At 43.3% G+C, this 11,735-nt stretch overlaps 1 protein-coding gene across 1 annotated transcript; it reads right to left on the bottom strand.

Annotated features, from left to right (window-relative positions):
- Positions 1–627: 627 nt before the first annotated feature.
- scinlb (scinderin like b) lies at positions 628–11,544 on the bottom strand. Its single transcript, XM_028428550.1, has 17 exons — positions 11,415–11,544; positions 9,591–9,778; positions 8,310–8,464; positions 6,128–6,289; positions 5,872–6,021; positions 5,379–5,468; positions 5,152–5,284; positions 4,879–4,967; positions 4,571–4,786; positions 4,353–4,486; positions 4,149–4,239; positions 3,017–3,187; positions 2,759–2,933; positions 2,295–2,410; positions 2,083–2,160; positions 1,920–1,980; positions 628–1,427 (listed from the first exon to the last, which is right to left on the bottom strand). Exons 2-17 carry the CDS (start codon positions 9,769–9,771, stop codon positions 1,267–1,269), a joined length of 2,163 nt encoding a protein of 720 aa, XP_028284351.1. The 5' UTR covers positions 9,772–9,778; positions 11,415–11,544; the 3' UTR covers positions 628–1,266.
- Between the last annotated feature and the right edge of the window lie 191 nt (positions 11,545–11,735).

Below are 11,735 nucleotides of genomic sequence, written 5' to 3'. Positions count from 1 at the left end.
TTTCTTCCTGTTAATATTCAGTCATTATAGGCCAATGCCAATAACATGCAGGTAAAAATGCTGATATTTCCTTTCTAAATATTCCGGTAAATGGATTTCAGTACAGAGGACCTTTGCTGGGTTTTTAAATATGGTTGTTTCAGTGACTTGATACCACTCAGAGCACACTTTTGCCTTATTTAGAACATGCTCACATCCTTTAAAAATGAAATCGACTTAATTATTTACATGCTCATCAGAGCTGTGTTTTGAGAACATGTGAATAAAATCACAGGATGTGTATTACACGCTCAGCGTTCACATTTGAACACATCAGATCGAAGCAGCATCTCAGGAAACAGACATTTTCTGGCTGAAGTTACTGCTTGTTTTTCCTTTTATAAAAAACCCTGTGTGGGGGACAGCACAGCTGTGAGTAGAGCTTTCATGTCCTCTTCCTTCTTAGACAGACGCTGCAAGCTGCAACAAGCTCCCATTCTCTCTTCCCGAGAGAGAGAGAGAGAGAGAGAGAGAGGGAGGAAGAGAAATTGGATCAACTCTCACAGTTTGATTCAAATAATAAACACGCTGCTGGTTTAGTGCATTACAGGTTTTTATTTAAGCCATGAAAATGTTTATAAAACCACAGGTTTGAAATACTTTTATTTAAAAGCCATTCAGGGTCATTTGATAAAGAGTAGACACACAAAAAAACATGTGTAGGTACACATTTTAACATTCACAAGCACAGAATGTGATAATAAAAATGCAGCATGCAACTTCTGGTACAATCTATTAGTACCGATGATAAAACACACGTAGACATGTGTAGTGAGGGAGTAAACTGACACGCTGCACAGTCTGACTGAGAGGAAGGTATAAGGATGTCTTCTCAACACAACTTTACTGCAACAAAAGACAGAAGCAGCAGGTTTCAGCAGCCGTCTGAAATGGCTTCCTGTTTTCTATGCGCGTGTCTTAGCTGCTATTTGCTGCAGATATGAAGGCAACAAGCTATTAGATGCAACCGATCAATAAACCCCCTTCTACCAATTATAGATAATGCTACTAGGGTGCACATGGACTATTGATGTGATGCATTCCTGTTTATGAAATCCAGTGCACAGCACCATGACCAAGGCATAGAGGGCAGCCATTTCACCTGATAACTGTGATAACATTGGTTTTGGCACTTAGGGAGTAGATTTAAAATGAAGAACAAAAAGCTGTAAAAACTGCGGGATAGATAAAAGTGAGAGGAAGAGCTGGGGGTGTTTTTGTTTTTTTTTAGAAACGGGCACGGATTCTGTCCAACGGATCTGTCTCCCACATCTTAAGATCCCAGGCCTGGAACCAGCCAGTGAAAGTTGGAGGTTCTGCCCCCTGTTTGATGGTGGTGATGGGCAGTCCTTTGCGGCCGGACGGGTCTGAGTCCACATAGTCTTTTGCTGCATGGCAAGAAGTAGAAAGAGGAAGGGATAGAGAAAAAGACAGGAAGTGAGAACATGATGAAATCAACACTGAAGAGCACCAGGATTTCAAACCTACATTCAAAGATTACAGCAATGCTAGTATTCACTCGCAGCTGGGGCCAATACGACGAATCTGTAGTTCCTTCAGTGGCCACTTGGGCAGTCTGTCACACATTGGGCACTTAATGCCACAATGAGAACTTAGCAAAACTCATAATATGCGTGTAAGATCTTAAACCACCCTTCTCTTTATAGATGTCGGGCATTTGATGATAAACAGTTTAGTTTGGCTCAGAGTTATGTTTTTACTACAAACTTGTGAGTTCTTTATTTTTGGAATTCACGCATTTTAAATTTACTGTCATCCTGTTCAGGATCTTTTATCCCAACCAGCAGCTATGAGACCAGAGTGTTCTCTAGCTAATGAAAGACTCCACGTGTGTTTCTTTCTGTCGTAGTGCGACAAACCTATTTTGGGAGCTCCGTTTCTTTCCTCTGCATTAGCGTCATTGCCAATCCAAATGAAGAGCTACAGCGAGAGAGAGAGAGAGAGAGAGAGAGGCACGTCCACAGTCACTCAGACAGTCTGCAGCAGAGATTTACAAGTATGTCAATCAAAGTCTCAGCTTACCTGGTCCCAGGTATCCAGAAGCATCACATCATCTGTGGCCAGATCTGACTGAGTGATGTCTCCTGGTACTTCTTCCACCTTGCAGATCAAGAAAAAGCTCACACTGACTGTGTGTAGATTTATGGGCATTTAAACCACACTATAAACATATTAGTACTGTTGTATAAATCATTTTCCATGTAAGCCCTGATAAGAAATCTACTCTGACTTACAATAAGCCTTCCGGTTTTGTTGGAGCAGCCAAACAGGCGTGGGGGTTTGACCGTGCTCCTCAGACTCTTTGAGGTCTGGTAATCCTTCTTGCCACCCAGAGCAGACCAGAAATCAGCTGGGAGGGAAGAAAAAACAACAGCCGTCGGCTACAAGTCGGGTCCATATAATCAGTGCTTTGTTTTCTTTAAACAGGAAGTGAATCACAGCCTATTTGGGCCAATGAGTAACGGAATGCATCACCAAGTTTAATCAAAACCAGACCACAAATGTTGCACTTTTGTCTTCTCAGCTCCATCGATCATAAGCTCCACGCTCTGAACATTGAGCTGAGCTGCTTTTCTTAAAAGTCATGTAGAAATTAGACCACAGGGTCAAGCACATCCCACAAAATCAAGCCTATTCCAAATTAATTCAGCAAAAGAGTTTCTTTTCATTCTATGATGTTTGTATGTCAAAGACCCACCTGGTTCCTTGCCCTCTGACACCTGGCTGGGGCTACCACCCAAGAAGCTCACAACATGCTTGGCTGCTTGTGTCTCTTCATCACTGGCACCAACGCCCCGCCACACAAACAGAGCATTAGGGGTTTTCAGCACAAACACATCATTGGTGTTCAGATTGGAGGCAGAGGGCTCGACCTGAAGATGCAGACAGGTGAGAGGAGGAAATCAGAACACATTTTGTATACACATACACACCAACAAGCTGCTAACCAGCTCACCTCCACTGCCCGGGTGACACGGGAGGAGCTCTGGCGGATGTGGAAGAGGCGAGTGCTTCCAGACTGTGACTGTCCACTTTTGCGTGATGTTCCCCCACTGTGGATGATCATGGGTTTGCCCTGGAAGAGGCTCATCAGGTGGGGAGGTTCCTGACCCTGGGTCACTCTCACCTGTGGATGGGTTGAGCACAGTCATCAGTGAAATTCACACAGGACACCAGCAGTTTAGGCCATACATAGGACATAACAGAATACAGAATTAAGTGATAATACAAGGAAGCAATTGATAAGTTCATAGCCTAACACAGAAACTGAATTTCTGAAATGAGTTACACAGCTCCTCTTACATGTAAGCACAGGTTAAGACTTTGAGTGATTAAACAGAAATGAAGTCAGAAACGGTTGTGAAAACTGCAAGTCAGCACTGTAGGAGAACCAACAAGTCTGCAGTATGGCTGCCATCCAGGAATGTGGATTCAACACCCGCCCTATGAATGAGGAAGGAGTTCTGAGGTTGTGTTTTGGCTGTGATGATGACATCAGTGCTGCTGTAGACCACCTTCTGGACTACAAAGAGAGCATCCATGTGCCACATGACCTCCTACATTTACACATTTAATCCAATGTGTGAAGGCATTAAATTGAAAAAAAAATCAGTATGTGTTTTAATTACATTTTTGGCTGTACAATAATAGTCTATACCAGACGATCAAGTGTTGGTAGATATCTATGAAGATCTATAGAACCATAGCATAGTTTATAATTTTAAAAACAAATTATGTCTATTCAATAAAAGTTCTAAATAGAACAACAGTTGAATGGAACACTGAGTGTAAATGGATGTGGTGGTAAATATACAAAAATATTGGTATAAGTATACACTAGTATATACTGTAATACATATCATTGATTTAGTTATTTGATATTTGAAATAGTGGATGCAGTTTCAATGGAGTCCAAAGAAAGATTGGGGAAATACTGCTCTCTGCTGGCTAAATTTGGGTGGTGTGTCTTTTTAGGATGGAGGACCGTCATACTTAGCTGCAGTTGAACCTTCATTATTCAAGAAGACATTATAGGTTTCTGCCTCTGTGAGCTGACAGGTGACCTGACCAGTGTGTCAAGTTCCTACCTGAACTGGGGATCCTCCCATTGAGTCATCCAGCTTCACTGTGAGAAATGCTGAAGCTGCCAGTTCATCCTGTGTACACTTCAGCCCCTGCCTACAGCACAAACACACACACACCTTAAAATGGGTGTGGTGGAATAATGTGTGTATACATTTTGCTGCCATATTATGCTCTGAAGACATTATTGTATGGCCATTGTCACCCACCATGTATATATGATGTGCTGCTCCCGGCCTCCCTGTTTGTAGCTGTAGAGGATGAGGTAACAGTCTCCACCAAAGAATTGACCATATGAGGAGGGATCCACAGGAACTTTATCACCGCTCTCAACACGCCAGATCTGATCAAGAGACCACAATCTCTTTAAACAACTCACTAGACTGTTTATTTGTGCCATGTTCCACTGCTTTAACAGTACTCATACCTGAACCTTGCCCTTGCCGTCGTCCACCATGCCATGCTGGGCTGCCATGGCTTTGTTTGAGTGCAAAGTGGAGGCGTCAAAGGGCACCTGTTCAATTTTGGCTATGCGGCCAATGGTGTAGGCCTTGGTGGGGCCAGTAGTCTCGTCCTTGTCCTTCCAGTCGCTGAAGAACTGCTTGAACAGAGTCGTCTCCCCTCCTCCAGGCAGAACCTGGATCTGCAAGTCAAACAGGAATTGTCCTCAGTTAGCTTCACTGTGTGATGCCGCAACATTTGTGTGAGTGTTAATGTAATGTGTGTCAGCTTTACCTGTGTCTTGTTGCTGTATCCTTTATCTTTGATGAACTGCTGACCTGCAGACATGGCTGCTTTACGCTCTGAGGTGTTGGCCTTGGGACCTTGTTGTTTGGAGGCAGATAAGACATGATGTAATGAAAAGGCTTTAAGAACATCACTTCCTCATGTTGGCCTCAGCCCTGATAGGTCCTACTGTAAATCTTGCCTCCAGAGCAAAAATACAACCTGAACCCACTAACACTAAAAGTTTAATCAAAATATTGTTGTGCATGTGGGCATCATCACCTTTCCATACAAAGATGTTTTTGTCCACCCCGTTGTCTAGGATGTAGCACTCCTCTGGAGACAGCATGGCCTGTTTGAAGGGACTGGATGGAGCCACACTTGTCACCTTCATTGTGCCAGATGCATCTGAGATCTAAAAGTACAACTTGTTTTAGTGATTTTTTAAAATTATAAACTATGTTTTCCCAGAGAAAATCTCTTAGCTGAATGGTGGTTGTGTTTCTCACCATGTACAGGGCACCCTTCTTCCTGTTGGAAGTGTCCACCGTCTCATCATCAGGAGTACTGGGAGCAATGGCGGGTTTGGGCCCCAGAGCCTACACAAGAAGCAGAGGAATTTATTTATGTGTTTGTCTTAAATAACATCTTTATTTATACACAGGCAAAACCAGTGAATTGATTTGCAGACCGCTGAAAAAGTTTTGATAAATCGCATATAACCCCCCCCCCCCCTCTCCGCAGCTAGGCCTCTCTGGAGTTTACCCTCTCTTGTTGTAAAGGAGGTGTTTACAATAGCGCCTTGGCAGAGAGTTGGCACATGAGCCGCGCATTACAAAGGACAACACTGTGTCTGGCTGTTCCCACGCTGACTAACCGGCTGGCAAAGAAATGCATTAATTACACATTTGGGCTGTGCCCTGAAGTGATCACCTTAGAGGTTAAAGTTTGTTGAGATTATGTAAAAAGAGGCAGAGGAAAAGAGACGTGTGTGTGTTCGACCTTTATGACTTCATCCGGCTCGCTCCCCTCCTCCACCATGTGCACCTTGGCTCTGCCATTTCTCTCATTATCTCTGATGTCAATGGCGACCTGAGAGGCCTTCAGCCGCTCGAAACGGTTACACTCACTGCCGCACCACTGGTAGACATCCTGCAGGACAGAAGCATACAGCAAATGTAGTGTAGGATTAACTGCATATAGCTGGATATATGGATTATTATATATGTTGGAAAAACAAATCTGAAAAAAATCTCACCTGTCCCAAGTCAATGATGAAGCAGTCTCCTTTGTTGAAGCTGGACCAGGACAGGCCCACCTCTGTTGCTCTGATGGCCCTGCGACCCTTGACCTGAAGCAGCCTCTTCACACTCATGTCATTGGTGACAACATGATGGAAACCAGAGGCCACGCCCCCTTTCTGTCAAACAAAATGGGAACATGGATTGAGTTATAAAGAGTAAAAACATCCCTCAAAATCTCACATATAAGGTACAATCACAATTAAGGAAAGATCTACTAATTATACATGACATAAGAGTGATTGATAAGTTTGTGGGTTAAAGTAGGAGAAGCTCTTGCTAATTTAACTCTTTGAGTTCCACTCCCACTTTTAGCTTATTTGCAAGATGAAGAAGGAGCTGAGTGACAGTGATGATGCCATCACTGCTGTGGAGCAATTTAACAGGTGACTATGTTGACAAATAAATGTTCTAGATTTTATAAAAGTGCCTCCTTCTTTAGGCTGAAGACTTATCAATCAACCCTCTTGTATGAACCAAGTAAACAGGAGTTTAACACATCGGGGACTAAGGGCTGTGCCTTCATAATGAGATAATTGCAGACAAATGACACAAGCACGATGTCTTTTTCTGACACTACAAGCTGAGGCTGTTTTGTGAAGCAGTGTTATACCTTAAGGTCAGGACTGTTGCGTAACGTGCCCTCCTTGGTGAAGCCATTAAACAAAACAAAAATTTACAAGACATGCAACTAAGCAACATACGTACTCTGCTGGAGAAGAGACAGATGAGATTTGAGAGGCATGATGAAACCAAAAATAGGTGTGAACTATGACGAGCAGATTCCAGGTTCTTAAATTGTCAATTGATGCATTGAGTCACAAGAGTCAAAACCTCATCCTCCACAGCTACACACAGAGCACAGTCTTGTCTAGAGGAGTGGCTGTTTAGACCTTAAGTGGAAACCACACTCATGCTGCTCGTCTTTGTGCCGAGTGGCAGTAAAACTTTCCATGGCAACAATGCAGGCTCTGTTTATTCTGAAGATTGTTTCCTATCACTGAAACTATGAAGAATTAATTAGGTTCAGTTCTGTTGCATGTGTGGACTAACATGTGCAAAGCAGCAGAGTTTCTACTCGCCAACAAAAAGTAGTAAACCAGGATTTGGGCTAATTACATTCAACTACAGCCAGGATGGGGGTTGGGAGGTTTTTTTTTGTGATGAGAAGCAGATGCATGGTAAAAGTGGTGAAACTTGTGTTTGAAGATTGTCCTCCTTTGAACAGGCTGGTTAGTTATAGTCAATCAGGCTATCAGACACACCCTGAGATGTAAATAGCAAAACGGGAATGTTGTGTTTTCTCTGAACTTCAGACTCTCCAGCTTAACTGCATGGCAAAGTTCAGAGAAAACCAACAATCATTAAGCAGTGTAGATATACTGAATATCGGTCAAACAGGGTTCTGAGACAGAAATGACTCAGAACCAAAAATGAAAGAAAACGTTCCAGGAATATTCCTGCTATGTGCTGTCATTCATCTGGAGCTGCTCCAACCCCCGTGGGCTCCAAAGAAACCTGTTATCAAGACTCTGCAGACACACAGCAACTGTGTGTGCAGTACTGATGTATAACAATGCTACATGCTAATGTGTGACAATAGACTATATATAAACACTGGGTGTAGCCTGTGTAGGTCTGAAAGTGAGGCCAGTGTAGTAGTGTCCTATACCTGCATTATGTTTTATGTCCAGCAGGGGGTGACTCCACTGGCTGGTCTAAATGCTATTTCTCACTTTACTACCTCTAAAACATTTTATGGTCTCACTCGCTAGATTTAAGTCAGCATGATGTTCATTGTGTAACTTCTGGTCACATTTAGATTTAAAACTAGAACCAGAAACCCAGCATGCACTTTGGGATGTGGTCTGCTGCGTGTCCTCAGTTCTGTGGCTGTTCCAGTCTTTGTTCCTCTCCAGCACCACAGCAGCTATGTCTACTTTTTTAAGGACTTTGAGTTTCTTGTGTTTACCATAGTGTGCTGGCATGCAAACACATACTAATTTGTAGCTGAGGTTTATAGGATATCATGTAGTTATTTAGTCTGGATTCCACAGGAAACACAGTACCCGCTGCTCTTTTCATTTAGATGGGTACACCACCCATCCACAGCCGTTCCTGCTGCACAGTGAAGCTCACCTGGTACTTGATGCCTGACTTGAAGTACCCCAGAAAAGTGTTGGATTCATTGTTTTGGACCTCCCTGAACTGGACTGGCGAACCACCCAGGAAGTCATCCAACTGTGTGGCAAAGATGGCCGCGGCTCCACTCTCATCCTGCGAGCACTCGTCCCCTGCAGAAAACACACGTTTATAGTCATGGATCGGGTTTCTCACAGAGCAAACTGTAGCTGTCAGTTTCTGCAGTGACCTTGTGGGACCTCTGAGTCAGAGCTCTTTAACTCACACCAGCCACATCTGCTGCAGAACCTCTCTGTGTCCTGAGGTTAAAGTCACTGATGGCACATAACATGGATTAAAGTGCTCCCAACCTTTTGGATGACTAACATCAGTCCCAGACAGAGGGATTTATTATGTTCCTGTGTGCTTCTACTGTAACATCTTACAGATGGTTTCAGTGGCCTGTGTATGTGTGCGTGTCTGTGTGTGTGTGCGTGCTGGCACTGGAAGAACACTGGCAACGAACAGTACGAAACCTGCAGCACCGGGTATTCCAAATGTGAGTCATGCAGTGGTTTTGTGTTGTTGTTATGCAACTGAAAATTTACTGAGGTTGAGAAGAGACTTCCATTTGTTCCAGCGTTCAGAGTAGTTAAAGTTGCAAGCAACAGTTTGCAGCCCGAGCAGAGGCTGATGAGAGGGGATAGCACAGAGGGAGAGCTGTGAGGAATTTCAGAAGGAGGTGTGACTTCACCTACCTCTAAAACTGCTGTGTATGTGGCAATAAAATAAAGGAAGAAACAAATGACATGAAGGATCTCGTTTAGTTTATTGTATCTATTTCATGCAGTGTAACAGCAGAGAAGCTAAAAAGCTTTTTCTGCAGTTGTTGTCTGTTAAGAGGATTAGTTTTGTTTTAGTCTTCTGTAATCTGTGGTAAAATGCATTTTAAAAGTCCTCCAGAGCAGAAGCATAATTTAATGTTGAGCCGTTGCAGCCATCCGTGAGTCTCTGGCTCTCTGTTACACATAAATCTACACTGGTGTTTGTGTGGGTGTCAGCCTCAAATTGTTTGATCAGTTTTGGGGGAAGTTACTTTTAAGTTAATTACTGATTCCAAAACAAAGATAATAGAAAAAGGGGAAAAAGCAACTGATATTTATGGAACATACTGAATGCCATCATACAACACATTTCCTCTTTTGAAAGCTACAGTCTTCCTTTTTTGCTTTAAATCCAGAACAGACATTTGGAACATGCTGCCACAGAGCACCGTGTGTGTGTCGGTGTGTGTCTTACCCAGCCACATGTGTATGCTGTATGATGGTGCAGAGGTGGTGAAGAGCAGCAGGTAGGCGTCCCCGGTGTAAAAGCAGCCGTGCAGGTTCTTGGGAACTGGCTTCAGGTCCAAGCTCTCAATGCGCCACACCTGCAGCCCCGGCTGCTTCCCTGCACTTTGAAACTCCTTATGGGAAACCATGATGCCTCTGAGACACAGGGGACATGAAGGATAAACATGGAGGGCCAGGGAGGGAGAGAGAGAGAGCCCGGGGGGTTGGGGTGAAACTTGTTTGGCGACAACATCGTGATGTGTTTTCTGAACAATATGCGCATCTACCAATGTGGGTAACCACAGCGGCCATAAATACATTTGCTATCTTGACAGAGGCCTCTTAACATATTTGAGCATTCAGTGGTAGACTGAAGCAGACAAACTCGTTCTTAAACCATCATCCTGTGAAGTGCTGATGAGATTTTCAGCTGTATTAAACATTGTGTGTTACTGTCAGACATGCAGAGGAGATCTGGTTCCATAAACCTGAAGGGGTTGGAGAGTTTTTTTAAAGAGTTCACCAGGATTTTCATGATGAAGATTCAAGAAAATTAAGCAATAAAACCTATGACAGCAGAAACGACGCATGCCTTAATAGCTTGAACTATATTGATAGAGGAACCTTGAACCATTATCAGAAGATCAAATATACCAAAATAAACAAGATATTCAAAGGCACCTACACAGCACGGCCTACTTATATGACTACTTTATTACAGTGCAGGCTGCAGTAGTAACCAAGAAGCCTTATAAGTCCAGTTCATTTCTACAGGGGAAAAATGAAAGCGTATCTTGTGTGTGACTGAGAGTGATTCTTTGCACCATCATGTCCAGGAGATTACATGGACCTGATTACACAAGAGCCAGATTACAGGAGTGTGTGGCAGTAGGATTATTGCTGCGGCGCGGCTGACGTCGTCTCTGATGACACTTCTACTAACTCAGTATACACTGAGCAGCCTGCACCTGCTGATAGGACAGGGTGTGACACCAAACAAACACTCACACATCATCGCCACCGCCACCTCAAGGCTGATCAGCAGGATTATTGTTATTATTGTGAAGTTTGCTCAGCTGTGTGTTAAATAAGGGACCTGCTCGGGTTTCAGAGAAGGCTGGGAACACCCAGTGAGCTTCCTGTAACAGAGGTTGATCAATAATGCTGCATCATGGAGACATCTTCATAACACACAGGAGATTAAATGGGATGTGCATGATGCTGCAGGTTTTCTGGTGATATGCTGGGAAGAGATTTGTTATAACATGTTATCTGCTGCTGAGCTTTACTTCAACAAGCTGGAAGATGATTGAATTTTGATGCAAAAATAATAAAATTATAAAAAACAGAAACCATGATTTATCCGTGCTGCTTCCGTTTTTTATGTGTTACATAACGTCCTACTATAACTACCCTTGCACTTCACTTGCAGGTTTTTTTTTGCGCTCTACTTCGTTTCATATACAACAAAACAGTTATTAAACATAAAATGTGTCCATAACAACAGACAGCAACAGCCTGTATGTCCATCATAAACTGAGCCGCTCTGTTTTCCGCTCTTTCCACTGGCAGCTGTGACTCAGAGGAATGAACGGAGACTTTCCACATCTGGAGTTTCACTCTCTCTAAACTTCACGATAAAAGCATAGCGACGATCGCTCATTCAAACCGCGAGCTGTGCAGTTTGAATCTATCATGTATTCATGCGCGACTTCAAAGCCTGGTCAGATACAGTACAGCAGAATGTGCAACATGTCCATGCATGCTGACTGAAAACAAAACAAAAACTCACAGTTTGCAAGATGTATCACGCAGGAAGAGAGAGATGAGGAGCTGAACCGCTGCCGGAGGATGAAGATGTGGGAGTGAGGCGAGTCTGCAGAGTCTTTGTGTTTTAATGTGTTGTAGACGAGGAGGAGGAAGAGGAGTGTTCATGGGTGTGTACGCAGGAGGAGGAGGAGGAGGGAGCAGTGATTGGTTACAGGACCAGCAAGGATAAAGTATGTGTGTGTGTGTGTGTGTGTGTGGGTGTGTGATGCTTTTACAAAGTATGTTTTAATTAAAATAAAAGTTTTCATTGTTGTGCAGGTAGGGAGGGGCAAAGTTTATGCCA

Source organism: Parambassis ranga, chromosome 17 (assembly GCF_900634625.1).
Source record: "Parambassis ranga chromosome 17, fParRan2.1, whole genome shotgun sequence".
Taxonomy (NCBI): Eukaryota; Metazoa; Chordata; class Actinopteri; family Ambassidae; genus Parambassis; species Parambassis ranga.
This window is presented reverse-complemented; position numbering and strand designations above follow the sequence as displayed.

Coding starts and splice junctions, on each gene's coding strand:
- scinlb (XM_028428550.1), bottom strand. CDS start 9,771: ATGGTTTCCCATAAGGAGTTTCAAAGTGCAGGGAAGCAGCCGGGGCTG. Junction 8,465..9,590: donor CAGCATACACATGTGGCTGG/GTAAGACACACA, acceptor TGTTTTCTGCAG/GGGACGAGTGCTCGCAGGAT. Junction 5,285..5,378: donor AGAAGGGTGCCCTGTACATG/GTGAGAAACACA, acceptor TTGTACTTTTAG/ATCTCAGATGCATCTGGCAC.